Below are 20,456 nucleotides of genomic sequence, written 5' to 3' on the forward strand. Positions count from 1 at the left end.
ACATACACAGCATATACTTAGTGCACACAACATACACAACCCACAGCGTCTCAAGGGACAGCGACCCCCACAGAGATAGCGACCCCCACAGAGACAGCGTCCCCCACAGAGACAGCGACCCCCACAGAGACAGCGTCCCCCACAGAGACAGCGTCCCCCACAGAGACAGCGTCCCCCACAGAGACAGCGTCCCCACAGACAGCGTCCCCCTCAGAGACCCCCACAGAGACAGCGACCCCCACAGAGACAGAGACCCCCACAGAGACAGAGACCCCCACAGAGACAGCGTCCCCACAGAGACAGCGTCCCCCACAGAGACAGAGACCCCCACAGAGACAGCGACCCCCACAGAGACAGAGACCCCCACAGAGACAGAGACCCCCACAGAGACAGAGACCCCCACAGAGACAGCGTCCCCACAGAGACAGCGTCCCCCACAGAGACAAAGACCTCCACAGAGACAGAGACCCCCACAGAGACAGCGTCCCCCTCAGAGACAGCGTCCCCCACAGAGACAGAGACCCCCACAGAGACAGAGACCCCCACAGAGACAGCGACCCCCACAGAGACAGCGTCCCCCACAGAGACAGCGTCCCCCACAGAGACAGCGTCCCCCACAGAGACAGCGTCCCCCACAGAGACCCCCACAGAGACAGCGTTTCCCCCCACAGAGACAGCGTCCCCACAGAGACAGCGTCCCCCACAGACACAGCAACCCCACAGAGACAGCGTCCCCCATAGAGACAACGTCCTCCCTCTGGGTACCTATGAGAGCCTCGAAGCAGTTGGCCATAGCGTGGCGCAGATCGGACTCCCGGCAGAGGTCAGGGCCGTGGGCGTACAGCATGAACGCGTCCAGCTGTAGCTTCTAGCAACAGCGTCACAACGGTGTCACAACAGTGTGACTACAGCACGGTTGTGGCGTGGTTGTGGCGTGGTTGTGGCGTGGTTGTGGCGTGGTTGTGGAGTGGTTGTGACGTGGTTGTGGCGTGGTTGTGGAGTGGTTGTGACGTAACCTTGACGAGGATTTCGAGATGCTGTACGCGTGGTTGTGGTGTTGTTGTGGCGTGGTTGTGGTGTTGTTGTGGTGTTGTTGTGGCATGGTTGTGGGTTGGTTGTGATGTTGTTGTGGCGTGGTTGTGGTGTTGTTGTGGGCTGGTTGTGGTGTTGTTGTCGTGTGGTTTTTGGCGTGGTTGTGGCGTGGTTGTGGCATAGTTGTGGCATGGTTGTGGCATGGTTGTGGCGTGGTTTTTGGCGTGGTTGTGGCATGGTTGTTGCGTGCTTGTGGGTTGGTTGTGGTGTTGTTGTAGCGTGGTTGTGGCGTGGTTGTGGCAGAACCTTGGCGAGGATGGCCAGGTGCTGGTTCTGGACGATGGCCGTCCGGTACGTCGCTAGGCCACCCTCCTCCAGACTCGGGAAAAGGAAGTAGAGGTGGACGCTGCAACCACAACCACAACAACAACAACAACCACAACAACAACAACAACCGCAACACCAATGGTGACTGAGTGCGGTTGTGTGAGTGGTTATAAGTGGGTGTGAGTGGTTGTGAGTGGCTATTAATGAGTGACTGTTAGGGCTGCAGTGCCTCAAATATTGGCAGAAGTAGCCACCTCTTCTGAATGGTTGACTGAGGTGCCATCTGTGGAGGACGGGCGAGGGGAGATCCGCAGTCTGAGACCAGAAAACGTGCCGGGCACAGACGATCTCCCAAGCGAAATGCTGAGGAAGGGTGGCATCTGTGTGCAGACTACCCTACATGACATCATCACAATTGTCTGGACTACAGGACAGATTCCGCAGGAAGCCCTCGTTAAGAGGGGGGACCGCACAGACTCTAACAACTACAGGGGCATCTCTTTTCTCAGTGTGCCGTGAGAGGTCCTGGCAAGGATTATTCAACATCGCCTTACCAGGCACACTGAGGACAGGCTTGCGAAGCCCCAATGTGGTTTCAGATCAGGGCGGTCCTGCACGGATGTTATATTCTCTGTCTGTCTGCTACAGCAGAGGTGTAGGGAATTCCAACAAAACCTACATCTCTGCTTTATTGACCTGCTCAAGGCCTATGATACCATCAGTAGGCCTGGGCTCTGGGTTGTTCTTCGTGCTTTCGGAGGCCCAGCCGCATCTCTGCTCACAATCATCAAGGGCTTTGATGGTGGTGGGCAGGTTAGGGTAAAACTACGTGGCCGGGAGTCTGAGCCATTCCCTCTTCACCTTGGGGTGCGACAGGGATGACCTCTGGCTCCCACATAATTTAACATCATCTTTGACCACGTAGTTCGAGAAGCTTTCCATGGCTGTACCAGAAGAATTTCAATCTGGTACAGATACAACGGGAAACTGATCGATGCCCGGGTGCGGTCGAGGGATGGCTCCCTATTGGTCAACCGTGTTATGTATACCGATGATCTGGTGATGGCTATTCACTCAGAGGAGTTGGAGGCACTGCTGCTGAACCTGGATTGTGCCACTAAGAGGTGGGGTCTTTCCATCCGCCCCACCAAAACTAAGCACCTGCTTGTGACAGAACACTCCACCCCTTCAGCTCCCCATTGGTGATGGAGCAGTTGTGGAGAGTGGAAAGGTTCCCATACCCAGGCAGTGTGCTCATGACTGGCTCCGGTTTAACAGCAGAGGTCTCACTCCTAATCAGTCGAGTGGCATTATCTTATCATCGGTTGCATAACGCTGTGTGGAAGCTACCTGGTCTGTTGTTCTGCACGAAGCTTCAGGTTTTCTCGGCCACAGTCATTCCCTCCCTTCTCTATGCTTGCGAAACGTGTACCCCCCTAATGGAACACCTTCGCTGGTTAGACACATTTAGGCTGGCCTGCATACGATCCATCCTGGGTTTAACCAGGCTGGATTGTGTGAGGAGCTTACAAATCCTTGAAAGATCTGGGCAAAGTCCCATTGGTGAGCTCCTCCGGCAGGCAAGGCTGCATTGGCTGGGTCATGTAGCCCACGTGCCCAGTCACCGCATGCCTAAACAGCTTTTGTTCGGCCGGATCGAGGGGGCTAAACGGGCGCGGCACGGGCTAGAGAAGAGAAGGAGTGATGTGGTACAGGAGGATTTGGAGCTGAGTGGACTTGCTGATGACTGGTACCAGCAGTTGGAGGCAGTCGCCCTCCAACAACAACGGAGGGCGGAGGAGCGACACTCACAACAACGAGCGGAGCGCCGGGTGGCTCAAGCACAGCAAGTTGGTACAGTAGGGGGCACAGGTGGTGTATCAGCCAGTCATCTCAGTCAGTCGACCTGTGGCATCTGGGTCTGCCCTGTGACCTCCTGCCAGCGGGCGTTCAACACTTCACGTTGCCTCAAGGTGCACATAGCCTGGCACAAGAGTCGTGGTGACGTCACCGCCACTTAGTGGCGAATGGCGGTTGTTGTGGTTTTGAGTGGTTGAGTGGTTGAGTGTGTGTGGTTGAGTGGTTGTGTGTGGTTGTATGTGTGTGTGTGTATGTGGTTGTGTGTATGTGGTTGTGTGTGTGTATGTGGTTGAGTGGTTGTGTGTGGTTGTGTGTGGTTGAGTGGTTGTGTGTGTATGGTTGAGTGGTTGTGTGGTTGAGTGGTTGTGTGTGTGTGTATGTGGTTGAGTGGTTGTGTGTGTGGTTGTGTGTGGTTGTGCGTGGTTGTGTGTGGTTGTGCGTGGTTGTGTGTGGTTGTTCTCACCTGGAGAGGAATTCTACGACAGCGTCGCCCAGAAACTCGAGTCGTTCATTGTGAGAAATCCTACAGCAATAACAACCACAGCTCAGCCACAAATCAACCACAACTCCAACCACCACTACAACCACAACTTAACCACAACCACCCCAACCACAAAAAACTACTCAATCACAACCACAACCACTCTGTCGCCGTGTCTCGATGTCCCAGTGTCGCCAAGTCTTCATCTCTGTGTCCCTGTCTCCATGTCCTCATGCATCCATATGGCCCCATGTCCCCCATGTCTCTCGTCTCCCCACCCCCTCAGCATCTCCCCTCGCGTGTCTCCCCCCGTGTCTCTCCGCGTTTCTCCCCCCCCCCCCGCGTTTCCCCCCCGTGTCTCCTCCCCCTCCCGTCTCCTCCCTCTCCGAGTCTCCCCCCCCCCCGCGTCTCCCCCCCGTGTCTCCTCCCCCCGCATCTCCCCCTGCGTCTCCCCCCCGCGTCTCCCCCTCCTCCCGCGTCTCTCCCCCATGTCTCCCCCACCCCCGCATCTCTCCCTCGCATCTCACCGTGAAGGAGTGGGTTCCTGGTGGCCCAGGCGAGACATGATGTTAATCAGGGTGTTGATTCCTGTGGGGGTGCAAGGGGCAATCAGTGGGGGGTGATATCAGCAGGGAGGGCAGCAGTGCTCAGTGCGTGAGAGGGATCAGTCGGGGTACGATGCTGACACCGCGCGTGGCGGGACACCGAGTGCGCTACATGACCGCGTGTGGTACGCGTACATGGTGTGACGTCGTACGTGGTTTGACACTGGGTCTGCTATGATGCCGCATGTGGTACAAAGTGCACGTGGTGTGCTGATGCCGCGCGTAGCACTACGCCGTCAACAGGCGTGGTATGACGATGCCGCACGCGGCACGGCGCCATGTGTGGTACGACACCGTCTCCACGCGCGATACGACACCACGGGGTGTGATGTCATGTCGTGTGTGGCGTGACACCGTCCGGTATGTCGTGTGTGGTGCGACGCTGTCAACAGGCGTGGTATGATGATGCAGACACACGCGGCACGGCGCCATGTGTGGTACGACACCGTCTCCACGCGCGATACGACACCACGGGGTGTGATGTCATGTCGTGTGCGGCGTGACGCCGCTCCGGTACGATGTCGTGTGTGGTGCGACGCCGTTGCCGGTACCCTTCTTCCTCTGGTGCAGGTGCTGCGCGCGCCGGTCCCCGTAGGTCGGCTGGCGCACGCCGCAGTTGGAGAGCGCGTTCCTCGCGTGGTCCGGGTTCATCCCGAAGTTCAGGTGGTGGCTCGGGTGGGTCATCGCCAGCTGGGGTCATCGGGGAGGTCACCACAGTCGTCAGGTTGCAATTGTGGTTATGGTGGTTGTGGTGGTAGTCGTGGTGGTGGTTGTGGTGGTAGTCGTGGTGGTGGTTGTGGTGGTAGTCGTGGTGGTGGTTGTAGTTGAAGGTGGTGGCTCGGGTGGTTCATCGCCAGCAGGGGTCATCGACGGGTCAACGGGTGACGTCACCACAGTTATCAGGTTGCGATTGACTCTGGTTGCAGTTGCGGTGCGAGTAATGGTGGCGGTTTTCAGTGGCGGTGGTGGTTATGAGTGAACTCGCTGATGACTGGTACCAGCGATGTCAAGATCAGCCTCTAAGGAGGAAGCTCGTGAAGGACACCAATGGGCCGTTGGAGGAAGTCGCCCTCCAGCAACAGGACAGAGAAGTGACGCTCACAACAACGAGAACAGAGCCGGGTGGCTAAAGCACAGCAAGTTGGCACAGTGTGGGTCACAGGTGGTACATCTGCCAGTCGTCTCAGCCAGTCAACCCGTGGCACCTGGGTCTATTCCCGTGACCTTCGTCAGCAGCGGGCCTTCAACACTTCACGTGATAGCCTCGAAGGTGCACCTGGCCTGGCACAGGCACCGTGGTGACGTCACCATCACTTAGCGGCGAATGGCGGGTATTGGTGTATTGGTGGTTATGGTGGCAATTGTGGTGGTTGTGGTGGTTGTAGTTGTGGCTAAGGGGGTTATCATGGTGGTGGTAGTCATGGTGGTGGTTGCAGTGGTGATGGTGCCTATGATAGCCATTGTGGTGGTTGTATTTGAAGTTATGGTGATTATGATGGTGGCTGTGGTGGTGGTTGTGGTGGTTGTGGTGGTAGTTGTGGTGGTTGTGGTGGTAGTTGTGGTGGTTGTAGCAGTGGTTATGGTGGTAATGGTCATTGGAATTGTGGTGGTTTTATCTTCTTGGTTCTTTCGGTAAAGTCACGTAGAAGGGAAGTAATAAAATAATAAAAATAAAACATAATAAAATAATTCTCACGACGTTTCGGCCACAACGCAAGCAGCCGTCTTCAGGTGGAGAACAGGTCTGTCAAGTAGACAGACTCTGTCTACTTGACGTGGCCGAAACGTCGTGAGAATTATTTTATTATGTTTTATTTTTATTATTTTATTACTTCCCTTCTACGTGACTTTACCGAAAGAACCAAGAAGATGAATCCCTGCAGTCACGATAGCTTTAAATCGAAATGTGGTGGTTTTAGTTGTGGTTGTGATGGTTGTTGTGATGGTGGTTGTAGTTGAGGGTATGGTGGTTGTAGTTGAGGGTATGGTGGTTGTGGTGGTGGTTGTTGTGGTGGTGGTTGTACCTGTAGGAGCTCGCGGTTGTTGAACCGGTACCCCAGCAGAGTCTCCAAGTGCTGTAGGCACTGGTGGTAGCGGATGTGGTGAGTAAGCACAGGCAGCATCATCGCGTGCTGCAACAACAACAACCACAACAACAACAACAACTACAATCACCAAAGATAAAGATCATCCGGATAGACCGAACAGACCGTTGGGGCACGTGCTGTTTAGTGAAGGCCGGCACAGCACACAAGGGGGTAGGTGGCCAGCACAACGCCCGGCCGCCTTTGTCTCCCTAGTAGCGATGTTTACACACTGCACCAGGTACTCATTTGAGGTTGAGTCGACCTAGGGGAGGAGGCCTGGGCACCGGTTCAGATAATCTCCGTGAGCGGGAATCGAACTCGTGTCGCCGGTTCGTAGCGCCACGCACAAACCGCTGCATACGTTGAAATGAGGATCACATTAAGTCATTGCCGGGGTGAGGGTCAGGGCAGGTGAGGTCAGGGTCAGGCTCAGGCGAGGTCAGCATTGTGACAGCTGAGGTCAAGGTGGGGTCAGGTGAGGTCAAGGTGGGGTCAGGCGAGGTCAGGGTCGGGACAGGCGATGTTGTGGTCACCTGACAGACGTCCGACCGCAGCCCCGTCCGGTAGAAGCCGCGGCTGCTGAGCTCCACGGTGACCTCACGGCGCATCGAGTTCTTCTGCCTGATCCTCTGCAGTGCCTCCTACACAGAGACGAAGATCCCCCACATAGCCTTTGGCGGACTGTTGGGGCAAGTGCCGGTTTATTTATATATATACATCGTGAGTTTCGCACACGAAAGTCAGCACGGCGCACGAGACGGTGCGTGGCCGCCTTCATCTCCCCCGGCGGGGATGTTTGACTACACGCCGCGACGGGTACTCGTTTAAGGCCGAGTCGACCTAGGGGAGGAGGCGCGGGACGTGGTTCAGATAGTCGCCACGGTTATCGGTCGCGAGCGGCAATCGTACTCGGGTCGCCGGGTTCGTAGGGGGGGGGGGGGGTGCGCATACCGCTGTGCCACACGCACTCTCACCTCTCTCTGCATGAGCCTCTGCTTGTAGGAGGCTTTCCCTTTGGGGCTGTTTGCCAGCAAATGTCTCAACTTCAGATAACTCCTCCACAGCTTCTGGTACCTGGCGATGACACGGGGAGACGAGGGGACACGCGGGGAGATGCGGGGACACGCGGGGAGACGCGGGGACACGCGGGGAGATGCGGGGACACAAGGGGACATGCGGGGAGATGCGGGGAGATGCGAGGAGATGCGGGGACACACGGGGAGATGCGAGGAGATGCGGGGAGCAGAAGGGAGATAGCAGTAGGAGCAAGGAGTCACAAGGGGTGAGAAGGGAGAGAAGTATTGGTGAGTACGGTTGATAAGTGGTGAGCATTGCGGATAAGTTCTGAGCGAGTGGTGAGCGAGTGGCGAGTGGGTGGCGAGTGAGTGAGTGGTGAGCGGGTGGTGAGTGGGTGGTAAGTGGTGAGCGGGTGGTGAGCGAGTGAGTGGTGAGTGTGTGGTGAGCGGGTGGTGAGTGTGTGGTGAGTGGGTGGTGAGTGAGTGAGTGGTGAGCGGGTGGTGAGTAGGTGGCGAGTGAGTGAGTAGTGAGCGGGTGGTGAGTGAGTGGTGAGCGGGTGGTGAGTGAGTGGTGAGCGGGTGGTGAGTGAGCGAGTGGGTGGCGAGTGAGTGAGTGGTGAGCGGGTGGTGAGTGGGTGGTCAGCGAGTGAGTGGTGAGCGGGTGGTGAGTGGGTGGTGAATGGGTGGTGAGCGAGTGAGTGGTGAGCGGGTGGTGAGTGGGTGGTCAGTGGGTGGTGAGCGAGTGAGTGGTGAGCGGGTGGTGAGTGGGTGGTGAGTGGGTGGTGAGTGGGTGGTAAGTGGTGAGCGAGTGGCGAGTGACGAGTGGGTGGCAAGTGAGTGAGTGGTGAGTGGGTGGTGAGTGGGTGGTGAGTGGGTGGCGAGTGAGTGAGTGGTGAGCGGGGTGGCGAGTGAGTGAGTGGTGAGTGGGTGGTGAGTGGGTGGCGAGTGAGTGAGTGGTGAGTGGGTGGTGAGTGGGTGGCGAGCGAGTGGGTGGTGAGCGGGTGGTAAGTGGTGAGCGAGTGGCGAGTGAGTGAGTGGCGAGTGGGTGGCAAGTGAGTGAGTGGTGAGTGGGTGGTGAGCAGTACTCACTGCGGGTGGTGAGTGAGCGGGTGGTGAGTGGGTGGTGAGTGAGTGAGTGGTGAATGGGTGGTGAGTGGGTGGCGAGTGAGTGGTGAGCGGGTGGTGAGTGGGTGGCGAGCGAGTGGGTGGTGAGCGGGTGGCGAGTGAGTGAGTGGTGAGCGTGTGGTGAGTGGGTGGTGAGTGGGTGGCGAGTGAGTGAGTGGTGAGTGGGTCGTGAGCGGGTGGCGAGTGAGTGAGTGGTGAGCGTGTGGTGAGTGGGTGGTGAGCGGGTGGCGAGTGAGTGAGTGGTGAGTGGGTGGTGAGCGGGTGGTGAGTGGGTGGCGAGTGAGTGAGTGGTGAGCGGGTGGTGAGTGGGTGGTAAGTGGTGAGCGGGTGGTGAGCGAGTGAGTGGTGAGTGTGTGGTGAGTGGGTGGGTGGTGAGTGAGTGAGTGAGTGGTGAGCGGGTGGTGAGTGGGTGGCGAGTGGGTGGTGAGCGAGTGAGTGGTGAGCGGGTGGTGAGTGGGTGGCGAGTGAGTGAGTGGTGAGTGTGTGGTGAGTGGGTGGTGAGTGAGTGAGTGGTGAGCGGGTGGTGAGTAGGTGGCGAGTGAGTGAGTGGTGAGCGGGTGGTGAGTGAGTGGTGAGCGGGTGGTGAGTGAGTGGTGAGCGGGTGGTGAGTGAGTGGTGAGCGGGTGGTGAGTGAGCGAGTGGGTGGCGAGTGAGTGAGTGGTGAGCGGGTGGTGAGTGGGTGGTGAGCGAGTGAGTGGTGAGCGGGTGGTGAGTGGGTGGTGAATGGGTGGTGAGCGAGTGAGTGGTGAGCAGGTGGTGAGTGGGTGGTGAGTGGGTGGTGAGCGAGTGAGTGGTGAGCGGGTGGTGAGTGGGTGGTGAGTGGGTGGTGAGCGAGTGAGTGGTGAGCGGGTGGTGAGTGGGTGGTGAATGGGTGGCGAGTGAGTGAGTGGTGAGCGGGTGGTGAGTGGGTGGTGAGCGAGTGAGTGGTGAGCGGGTGGTGAGTGGGTGGTGAATGGGTGGTGAGCGAGTGAGTGGTGAGCAGGTGGTGAGTGGGTGGTGAGTGGGTGGTGAGCGAGTGAGTGGTGAGCGGGTGGTGAGTGGGTGGTGAGTGGGTGGTGAGCGAGTGAGTGGTGAGCGGGTGGTGAGTGGGTGGTGAATGGGTGGCGAGTGAGTGAGTGGTGAGCGGGTGGTGAGTGGGTGGCGAGTGAGTGAGTGGTGAGCGGGTGGTGAGTGGGTGGTAAGTGGTGAGCGGGTGGTGAGCGAGTGAGTGGTGAGTGTGTGGTGAGTGGGTGGGTGGTGAGTGAGTGAGTGAGTGGTGAGCGGGTGGTGAGTGGGTGGCGAGTGGGTGGTGAGCGAGTGAGTGGTGAGCGGGTGGTGAGTGGGTGGCGAGTGAGTGAGTGGTGAGTGTGTGGTGAGTGGGTGGTGAGTGAGTGAGTGGTGAGCGGGTGGTGAGTAGGTGGCGAGTGAGTGAGTGGTGAGCGGGTGGTGAGTGAGTGGTGAGCGGGTGGTGAGTGAGTGGTGAGCGGGTGGTGAGTGAGCGAGTGGGTGGCGAGTGAGTGAGTGGTGAGCGGGTGGTGAGTGGGTGGTGAGCGAGTGAGTGGTGAGCGGGTGGTGAGTGGGTGGTGAATGGGTGGTGAGCGAGTGAGTGGTGAGCAGGTGGTGAGTGGGTGGTGAGTGGGTGGTGAGCGAGTGAGTGGTGAGCGGGTGGTGAGTGGGTGGTGAGTGGGTGGTGAGCGAGTGAGTGGTGAGCGGGTGGTGAGTGGGTGGTGAGTGGGTGGTGAGCGAGTGAGTGGTGAGCGGGTGGTGAGTGGGTGGTGAGTGGGTGGTGAGTGGGTGGTAAGTGGTGAGCGAGTGGCGAGTGAGTGAGTGGCGAGTGGGTGGCAAGTGAGTGAGTGGTGAGTGGGTGGTGAGCAGTACTCACTGCGGGTGGTGAGTGAGCGGGTGGTGAGTGAGCGGGTGGTGAGTGAGCGGGTGGTGAGTGAGTGAGTGGTGAGCGGGTGGTGAGTGGGTGGTGAGCGAGTGAGTGGTGAGCGGGTGGTGAGTGGGTGGTGAGTGGGTGGTGAGCGAGTGAGTCGTGAGCGGGTGGTGAGTGGGTGGTGAGTGGGTGGTGAGCGAGTGAGTGGTGAGCGGGTGGTGAGTGGGTGGTGAGTGGGTGGTGAGTGGGTGGTGAGTGGATGGTGAGTGAGTGAGTGGTGAGCGGGTGGTGAGTGGGTGGTGAGTGAGTGAGTGGTGAGCGGGTGGTGAGTGGGTGGCGAGCGAGTGGGTGGTGAGCGGGTGGTGAGTGGGTGGTGAGTGGGTGGTGAGTGGGTGGTAAGTGGTGAGCGAGTGGCGAGTGAGTGAGTGGCGAGTGGGTGGCAAGTGAGTGAGTGGTGAGTGGGTGGTGAGCAGTACTCACTGCGGGTGGTGAGTGAGCGGGTGGTGAGTGAGCGGGTGGTGAGTGGGTGGTGAGTGAGTGAGTGAGTGGTGAGTGGGTGGTGAGCGGGTGGTGAGTGGGTGGTGAGTGGGTGGTGAGTGGGTGGTAAGTGGTGAGTGAGTGGTGAGTGGGTGGTGAGCAGTACTCACTGCGGGTGGTGAGTGAGTGGGTGGTGAGTGGGTGGTGAGTGGGTGGTGAGTGAGTGAGTGGTGAGCGGGTGGTGAGTGGGTGGTGAGTGAGTGAGTGGTGAGCGGGTGGTGAGTGGGTGGCGAGCGAGTGGGTGGTGAGCGGGTGGCGAGTGAGTAAGTGGTGAGTGGGTGGTGAGCGGGTGGCGAGTGAGTGAGTGGTGAGTGGGTGGTGAGCGGGTGGTGAGCGGGTGGCGAGTGAGTGAGTGGTGAGTGGGTGGTGAGTGGGTGGCGAGTGAGTGAGTGGTGAGTGGGTGGTGAGCGGGTGGTGAGCGGGTGGCGAGTGAGTGAGTGGTGAGTGGGTGGTGAGCGGGTGGTGAGCGGGTGGTGAGTGAGTGAGTGGTGAGCGAGTGAGTGGTGAGCGGGTGGTGAGTGGGTGGTGAGTGAGCGGGTGGTGAGTGAGTGAGTGAGTGAGTGGTGAGCGGGTGGTGAGTGGGTGGCGAGCGAGTGGGTGGTGAGCGGGTGGCGAGTGAGTGAGTGGTGAGCGTGTGGTGAGTGGGTGGTGAGTGGGTGGCGAGTGAGTGAGTGGTGAGTGGGTGGTGAGCGGGTGGCGAGTGAGTGAGTGGTGAGCGTGTGGTGAGTGGGTGGTGAGCGGGTGGCGAGTGAGTGAGTGGTGAGTGGGTGGTGAGCGGGTGGCGAGTGAGTGAGTGGTGAGCGTGTGGTGAGTGGGTGGTGAGCGGGTGGCGAGTGAGTGAGTGGTGAGTGGGTGGTGAGCGGGTGGTGAGCGGGTGGCGAGTGAGTGAGTGGTGAGTGGGTGGTGAGTGGGTGGCGAGTGAGTGAGTGGTGAGTGGGTGGTGAGCGGGTGGTGAGCGGGTGGCGAGTGAGTGAGTGGTGAGTGGGTGGTGAGCGGGTGGTGAGCGGGGTGGCGAGTGAGTGAGTGGTGAGCGAGTGAGTGGTGAGCGGGTGGTGAGTGGGTGGTGAGTGAGCGGGTGGTGAGTGAGTGAGTGGTGAGCGGGTGGTGAGTGGGTGGCAAGCGAGTGGGTGGTGAGCGGGTGGCGAGTGAGTGAGTGGTGAGCGTGTGGTGAGTGGGTGGTGAGTGGGTGGCGAGTGAGTGAGTGGTGAGTGGGTGGTGAGCGGGTGGCGAGTGAGTGAGTGGTGAGCGTGTGGTGAGCGTGTGGTGAGTGAGTGGTGAGCGGGTGGCGAGTGAGTGAGTGGTGAGTGGGTGGGTGGTGAGTGGGTGGTGAGCGGGTGGTGAGTGGGTGGGTGGTGAGCGGGTGGTGAGTGGGTGGTGAGCGGGTGGTGAGCGGGTGGCGAGTGAGTGAGTGGTGAGTGGGTGGTGAGCGGGTGGCGAGTGAGTGAGTGGTGAGTGGGTGGTGAGCGGGTGGTGAGCGGGTGGCGAGTGAGTGGGTGGTGAGCGGGTGGTGAGCGGGTGGCGAGTGAGTGAGTGGTGAGCGGGTGGTGAGCAGGTGGTGAGTGGGTGGTGAGCGGGTGGTGAGTGGGTGGTGAGTGGGTGGTGAGCGGTACTCACTGCGGGTCCCCCGCGTAGCTCAGCTGCGCTGGGCGGATGCCGAAGTGCACGATGATGGGACTGGAGTCGTCCGGCGACCCCTGGGGCCCCTGCGAGGGGTCGCGGTCCAACTGATCGATTCTCACCGAGGTGGGTTTCTAACGGAGGCACAGGGACAATGTAGAGAGAGTGCTGTATTGTAGTGCAGAGGATATCACACCGTAGAGTATTATAAAGTACTGTATTGTGTAACCACGGTGATGTGAGACGGACACACGGGCACGATGGGTAGAGACACTGGGAGATGGAGACACGGGGGCATGGGGAGACATCGGGAGACATGGGGAGACACGGGGAGACACGGGGACATGGGGAGACGTGGGGACAGGGGGACGGGCACATGGGGAAACACGGGGAGACATGGGGACATGGGGAGACACGAGGGACATGGGGACACAAGGGGACATGGAGAGACACGGGGACATGAGGAGAAACGAGAGACATGGGGAGACAAGGGGACATGGGGACACAGGGGGAGACGTGGGGACAGGGGGAGAGACGGGGACATGGGGAGACATGGGGAGACATGGGGAGAGATGGGGACATGGGGACATGGGGAGACACGGGGAGACGTGGGGAGACATGGGGACAGGGGGAGAGACGGGGACATGGGAAGACATGGGGAGACATGGGGAGACACGGGGAGAGGTGGGGACATGGGGACATGTGGAGACATGGGGAGACACGGGGAGAGATGGGGACATGGAGAGACATGGGGACATGGGGAGACACGAGGGACATGGGGACACAAGGGGAGACGTGGGGACAGGGGGAGAGACGGGGACATGAGGAGACATGGTGAGACACGAGAGACATGGGGACATAGGGGGAGATGTGGGGACAGAGGAACGGGCACATGGGGAAACACGGGGAGATATGGGGACATGGAGAGACACGGGGACATGAAGAGAAACGAGAGACACGGGGAGACATGGGGACACAGGGGGAGACGTGGGGACAGGGGGAGAGACGGGGACATGGGGAGACACGGGGAGAGACGGGGAGAGATGGGGACATGGGGAGACACGAGAGACATGGGGAGAGAAGGGGACACACCAGGAAACACGGGGGTACATGGGGAGAAGAGTACATGTATTGCCGCAGTATGCGTTGTTTCACATACATGTTTCTGGCTAATTATGGAACTAATTTCCTTCTAAGTCTAATGTTTTGCCTTTGCATTATTTTTTTTAATTGCACAAATGCATTTTTTCTTACATTTTCAACTAGGAACACAGTATACCACTTTGTCTAGTGATATTACAGTATACCACACTGTATAGTATTACCACAGCATATCACGTTGTTGCAATATCACTATAGGATATCACATTGTGTAGTATTACTACAGCATACCCACACCGCACGCACACACGCACGATGCGTGCACGGTATTGCTACGGGACAACCGCAGCGTATACGTCGTCACTACTACGACTGTTACTACGTCACCGCAAAGACGTCACCACGACTACGTGACCGTGACGACGTCACCACGACGACGTCACCACAACGACATCATCGCGACGACGTCACCACGACTACGTCACCGCGACGACGTCACCGCGACGACGTCACCGCGACGACGTCACCACAACGACATCATCGCGACGACGTCACCACGACTACGTCACCGCGACGACGTCACCGCGACGACGTCACCGCGACGACGTCACCGCGACGAGGTCACCGCGGCGACGCCGCCGGTGCTCTCACCGTGACGGGGTTGGTAACGATCATGCCCTTGCACTCCTCGGCGAAGCGCTGCCAGCGCGCATCGGTCCACGAGCGAAGTTCGGCCTCCTGGGGGTCCGACACGAGGGGAGTGGCGCTGCGCAGCAGGAAGAGCAGCACCTGGTGCAGCGACAGCACCTCCTTGCCGTTGTCTGCCGCAAACAGACCCACAGGCGACAGGTGCCCCCCCCCCAGAGTAGCGTCAACAGGCTGCGGGGTGAGGGAGGGGGAGGCGTGTGGGGCGGAGGCAGGCTTGGGGTTGGGGGCAGGGATGGTTGTGTTTGTGGTGGTGGTGATGGTGGTTGTTGTTTTTGAGGTGGTTGTGTTTGTGGTGGTGGTTGTGGAGATTGTGTTTATGGTGGTTGTGTTTGTGGTGGTGGTGGTTGTGTTTGTGGTGGTGGTGGTTGTGTTTGTGGTGGTTGTGGCGATTGTGTTTGTGGTGGTTGTCTTTGTGGTGGTGGTTGTGTTTGTGGTGGTTGTGTTTGTGGTGGTGGTTGTGGCGATTGTGTTTGTGGTGGTTGTCTTTGTGGTGGTGGTTGTGTTTGTCGTGGTGGTTGTGGTGATTGTGTTTGCGGTGGTGGTGGTTGTGGTGGTTGTGGTGGTGGTTGTGGTTACCGGGCAGCGAGCGCACGAATCTTGGGAAGAAGTGGAACCGCGGGCACGAGGAGCGGCCATCGGGGAACTGGGGCCCTGACAACAACAACAACCACCACCGTCAACAACTAAACCACCACACCCAACCACTCAACAACAACAAGGCGAACCGCAGCTGCCGGGCGCCCTCACCAGAGAGGTCCCAGTCGTGGAGCTCCAACAAGTCCGAGAAAATGAAAGACGACAGCAGCTCCAGACCCCGCACCGTGAAGTTCTAACCACAACAACCACAACAACCACCACCACAACCACCACCACAACAGCCAGATTAACCACCACAGCAACCACATTAACCACAAACCAAGATTAATCACAACCACCGCAGCAACAATCACAACAACCACCACAACAACCAAAACCACAACAACCACAACCACCATAACCACAACCACCATAACCCCAGCAACCACAACACCTACCAGATTAACCAACAACCACAACAACCACAACCACCACCACAGCAACCGCATTAACCACAACAACCACATTCGTGGCAACAACCACAACCACATTGACCAACAACCACAACCACATTAACAAACAACCACGACGGTAAACACCATAACAACATTAACTACAGCCACATTAATCACACCAACAAACACAATAACCACATTTCGATTTAAAGCTTTCGTGACTGCAGGGATTCATCTTCTTGGTTCTTTCGGTAAAGTCACGTAGAAGGGAAGTAATAAAATAATAAAAATAAAACATAATAAAATAATTCTCACGACGTTTCGGCCACAAGGCAAGCAGCCGTCCTCAGGTGAAAACCAGGTCTGTCGAGGCGACAGCGTCTGAATTTCAATTGTTTTATTATGTTTTATTTTTATTATTTTATTACTTCCCTTCTACGTGACTTTACCGAAAGAACCAAGAAGACAATAACCACAATCACATAAACCACTACAACCACAACCATACTAACCACAACCACCACATTAATCACAACAACCACCACATTCATCACAACAACCACCACAATAACCATAACAACCACAATCATCACAACATCCACAACAACTACATTCCTCACAACATTCACAACCACCACATTCCTCACAACAACCACAGCAATAACCACAACCACAATAGCCACAGCAACCACAACAGCCACCACATTCATCACAACAACCACAACTACATTAACCACAACAAACATACAAGCACACAAGCATCCGAGCTAGTAAATGTGTGTATTAGTGAATGAGCGAGCGAGCTAGTAAGCTAGTGAGTGATATGGAAAGCTAGTGCGCTAGCGAGTTAGTAAGCTAGTTAACGAGAGAAATAGTCGACTGGTAAGCAGGCGGGTTAGTAAGTAGACTGGTTAGTGAGTGAGCTAGTGAGCTGGTAAGCTAGTAAGCAGGTGAGCAAGAGAACGAGTGAGAAAACCAGTAAGCTTGTGAGTATACTGGTTAGTGAGCGAGCTAGTGAGTGTGTAAGCTGGTGAGCTGGTGAGCTAGAGAATGAAAAGAGTAAACTAGTAAATGAGTGAGCGAGTCAGTAAACGAGTGAGCATACTTGTTAGTAAGTGAGCTAGTGGGATGATAATTAACTAAGCTAGTAATCTTTTGAGCAGGGCAGTTGTCAATCTAGTGAGCGAGTGAGTAAACTAACGAACATGTGAGCTGGAGAGTTAGTGAGCGAGTGAGCTAGTAAGGTGGTGAGCGAGTGGGCGAGTGAGTTCGTAAGGTGGTGAGCGAGCCCATGGACGGGTGGGCGAGTGAGTCAGTAAGGTGGTGGGCGGGCGAGTGGGTAGTGGGCAACTGAGCGAGTGAGTTAGCGTGGTGGTGAGCGAGCGAGTGGGTGAGTGAGTTAGTAAGGCGGTGAGTGTGCGAGTGAGTTAGTAAGGTGGTGAGTGAGAAAGTGAACGAGTGAGTTTGCATGGTGGTGAGCGAGCGAGTCGGTGAGTGAGTTAGTAATGTGGTGAGCGAGCGCGTGGACGTGTGGGCGAGTGAGTCAGTAAGGTGGTGGGCGAGTGGGTGAGTGAATTTGTAAGGTGGTGAGCGGGCGAGTGGGTAGTGGGCAACTGAGCGAGTGAGTTCGCATGGTTGCGAGCGATCGAGCGGGTGAGTGAGTTAGTAACGTGGTGAGCGAGCGTGTGGGCGAGTGAGTCAGTAAGGTGGTGGGGCGAGCGAGTGAGCGGGCGAAGCGGAGCAGTACCTGTGGCAGCGTCTCCTCCAAGAAGATGATGCTGTAATCGATGTTGAAGCGGACGACTTTACACAGTGTTACCTACATCCACCATACAGCACGGGGTGAGCGAGCAGGGGTGAGCGGTGGTGAGCGGGGATGGCAAAAGGTGAGCGAGGGTGAGCGAGGGTAAATTAACGAGTGTGAGAGGGGATAAGCGGTGGCGAGCGAGGGTGACGAAGCGAGGGGCAGGGGTGGCGAGCGTGGGCGAGCAATGGCGAGCGTGGGCGAGCGGTGGAGAGCAAGGGTGAGCGAGCGTGGGCGAGCGTGGGCGAGCATGGGCGAGCGTGGGCGAGCGAGGGCGAGTGATGGCGAGCGAAGGCGAGCAATGGTGAGCGGGGGCGAGCGAGGACGAACGAACGAGGGCGAGCGTGGGCGAGCGAGTGCTCGTGCGTGCGGATGAGCGCCAGCGGTCAGCGGTGTACGCACGTCCTTGAGGGGCGAGTGCGACAGGAGGGAGAAGCCTTCGAAGATGTACTCGTGGTCGTCAAAGTCAATCACCGTGGGGCGGTCCGTCTGCACACAAACGCAGCACACAAGGTCGTTGGGGAAAGCGCCGCTCGCCGAGTAGGCCCGGGCGGGCCGGCACGGCGCACGACGGGGGTGGGTGGCCAGCGCCACGCCCGGCCACCCTCTGCCTCCCCTCAGCGGTGACGCTCACGTGCGGAGCCGGGACACTGATTTTTAATGCCGAGTCAACCTAGGGGAGGCCCGGCCCCCCATAGGTCAGCTCCACTGCACACGTACATAAACAAGTGGCGGTGACATCACCATCGGCGCTTGTGCCAGGCTAGGTGTACGTCTGCGGCCATGCAAAGTGTGGCAGGCTCGCCGACAAGTCACACGTAATACAAAGACAAAAATCCCCCGTGTAGCCTTAACAGACTGTAGGGGCAAGTGCTTTTAGCGAGTAGCACCTGTGAAGGCCGGAACGGCACACGATGGGGGTGGGTGGCCAGCACCACGCCCAGCCGCCTTTCTCTCCCCAGTGGCGATGTTTATACATCACACCAACTACTCATTTTGAGGCTGAGACAACCTAGGGGAGGCCCAAGACCAGTTCAGATAATTGTCACTGGTGTTGGCCGTGAGTGAGAATCGAACTCGGATCGCCGGAGTTAGTAGCGCGGCATAGCGCTAACCGGTACACGACCACTCCCCACTAACGCACACACACGCACAGATGCACACACACGAACACACACTCACTCAGACTTACGCACATTTCCACACACGCTCTCACACTCACTCACTCTCACACGTGCACACGCGTGCACACGCGCGTATACGCGCGCACACACACACACAAGCACGTACCAGGAAGTTGGTTGCCGGGGAGACGGTGACGCGGTAGTGGAACAGGCGCCCAGCGTTGTTTCCCGTCGGGCGGCACGCTTCAATCGGCTGCTCGCAACCACGGCAACCACGACCATCCAGTCAACCACTACTGCCATAGCAACCATGTGGTGTTGCGTGTGGTGTGGGTGTTGTGTGGGTGCGGCACTGGTGTGGCGTTGGTGCTTTGTTGGTGCTGCGGTGGAGCGGTGGAGCTGCGACATTGGTACAGTGTTTCTGCCGCGTGGGTACGGTGTTGGTGCGGTATTGGTGTAGTATTGGTACGGAGTTGGTGCGGTATTGGTGCGGTGTTGGTGTGGTGTTGGTGTAGTATTGGTGTGGTGTTGGTGCGGCATTGGTGCGGTGTTGGTGTAGTATTGGTACGGTGTTGGTGCGGTATTGGTGTGGTGTTGGTGTAGTATTGGTACGGTGTTGGTGCGGCATTGGTGCGGTGTTGGTGTAGTATTGGTACGGTGTTGGTGCGGTATTGGTGTGGTGTTGGTGTAGTATTGGTACGGTGTTGGTGCGGCATTGGTGCGGTGTTGGTGTAGTATTGGTACGGTGTTGGTGCGGTATTGGTGTGGTGTTGGTGTAGTATTGGTGTGGTGTTGGTGCGGCATTGGTGCGGTGTTGGTGTAGTATTGGTGTGGTGTTGGTGCGGTATTGGTGTGGTGTTGGTGTAGTATTGGTACGGTGTTGGTGCGGCATTGGTGCGGTGTTGGTGTGGTGTTGGTGTAGTATTGGTACAGTGTTGGTGCGGCATTGGTGCGGTGTAGCTGCGGCGTTGCTCCGGCGTTGTTGCGGCATTTTTAAGACGTTAGTGCAGCAATCGTGGGGCGCTGGTGCGGCGTTGGTGCGGCGTTGGTGCGGCGTTGGTGCGGCGTTGGTGCGGCGTTGGTGCGGCGACCCCTCACCTCCTCGCCAGGGTAGATGGCGTGTCTGATCCCCGTGCTCCTGGCTCGCGCGCTGCACTTACACAGCGGCCCGTCGTTCATCTACACCACCACAACACAACAACCACAACAACCACAACTACAACAACCACAACAACTACACACTCACCACACAGCGGCCCGTCGTTCATCTACACCGCCACCACAACACAACAACTAAACCAACCACAACTACAACAACCACAACAACTACACACTCACCACACAGCGGCCCGTCGTTCATCTACACCACCACAACACAACAACAACCACAACTAAACCAACCACAACCACAACAACCACAACAACTACACACTCACCACACAGCGGCCTGTAATTAATCTACACAACCACATTCACCACAATCACAGCCGCATTAACCAGGTAACCAGGTCATAGTAGTGTGTATAGGTTAGCGCAACTGCGCTAAGAAATTGCCAACCCGCGTTCGATTTCCACACCAAAAACTGTGGCGAATATTTGAACCAGTCCTGGGCCTCCCCTAGGTTAACCAAGCCCTAAATGAGTACCTGGTGCTGTGATAATCAGCACAGCGTGGGTACTGGGAACCCACCCCCTCGTTTGCCGTGCCAGCCTTCATTGGTGCTACTCGCTAACAGCACTTGCCCCAATAGTCTGTTAAGGCTATACTGGGGATCTTTGTCTTTGTCGTACCTGCCCCGTATCGTACCTGCCCTAGATCATTGAACCACAGCTCCGGGTGGAGTCTGTCTGGGTGACTCTTCCTGCGCCTGATCTCCTCCACCACGTCCACCGCACCCAGACCGGCCCCCGCGGCCCCTCCCCCCTCCCCCTCACTCCCGCACTCCGACTCCGACTCAGAGTCCGAGTCCGAGCTACTGCTGCTGTTCGAGACGCCGCACGAGTGGCCTGCGAGACACGGGGGGAGACGCGGGGGGGGGGGGGGGATACGGGGAGATGAGGGGATGAGGGGGGACACGGGGAGGGAGATGAGGGGGGACACGGGGAGACGAGGGGAGACACAGGGACATGGGGGGGGGGCGCGGGG

At 57.8% G+C, this 20,456-nt stretch overlaps 1 protein-coding gene across 1 annotated transcript in view; it reads right to left on the reverse strand.

Annotated features, from left to right (window-relative positions):
- Positions 1-20,456, reverse strand: part of DROSHA (drosha ribonuclease III) — a 48,394-nt gene that overhangs the window by 19,049 nt on the left and 8,889 nt on the right. Inside the window, exons 6-22 of the mRNA XM_078880248.1 lie at positions 20,118-20,317; positions 19,409-19,489; positions 18,477-18,563; positions 17,589-17,675; positions 17,130-17,201; positions 15,099-15,180; positions 14,928-15,002; positions 14,295-14,464; positions 12,540-12,676; positions 7,367-7,466; positions 6,926-7,033; positions 6,330-6,437; positions 4,857-4,995; positions 4,228-4,288; positions 3,683-3,742; positions 1,339-1,438; positions 766-868 (exon numbers count right to left, since the gene is read on the reverse strand). Coding sequence (XP_078736374.1) covers positions 766-868; positions 1,339-1,438; positions 3,683-3,742; positions 4,228-4,288; positions 4,857-4,995; positions 6,330-6,437; positions 6,926-7,033; positions 7,367-7,466; positions 12,540-12,676; positions 14,295-14,464; positions 14,928-15,002; positions 15,099-15,180; positions 17,130-17,201; positions 17,589-17,675; positions 18,477-18,563; positions 19,409-19,489; positions 20,118-20,317 — 1,770 coding nt within the window. The remainder of the gene's footprint in view (positions 1-765; positions 869-1,338; positions 1,439-3,682; positions 3,743-4,227; positions 4,289-4,856; positions 4,996-6,329; positions 6,438-6,925; positions 7,034-7,366; positions 7,467-12,539; positions 12,677-14,294; positions 14,465-14,927; positions 15,003-15,098; positions 15,181-17,129; positions 17,202-17,588; positions 17,676-18,476; positions 18,564-19,408; positions 19,490-20,117; positions 20,318-20,456) is intronic.

Source organism: Lampetra fluviatilis, chromosome 56 (genome assembly GCF_964198595.1).
Source record: "Lampetra fluviatilis chromosome 56, kcLamFluv1.1, whole genome shotgun sequence".
Lineage (NCBI taxonomy): Eukaryota > Metazoa > Chordata > Hyperoartia > Petromyzontiformes > Petromyzontidae > Lampetra > Lampetra fluviatilis.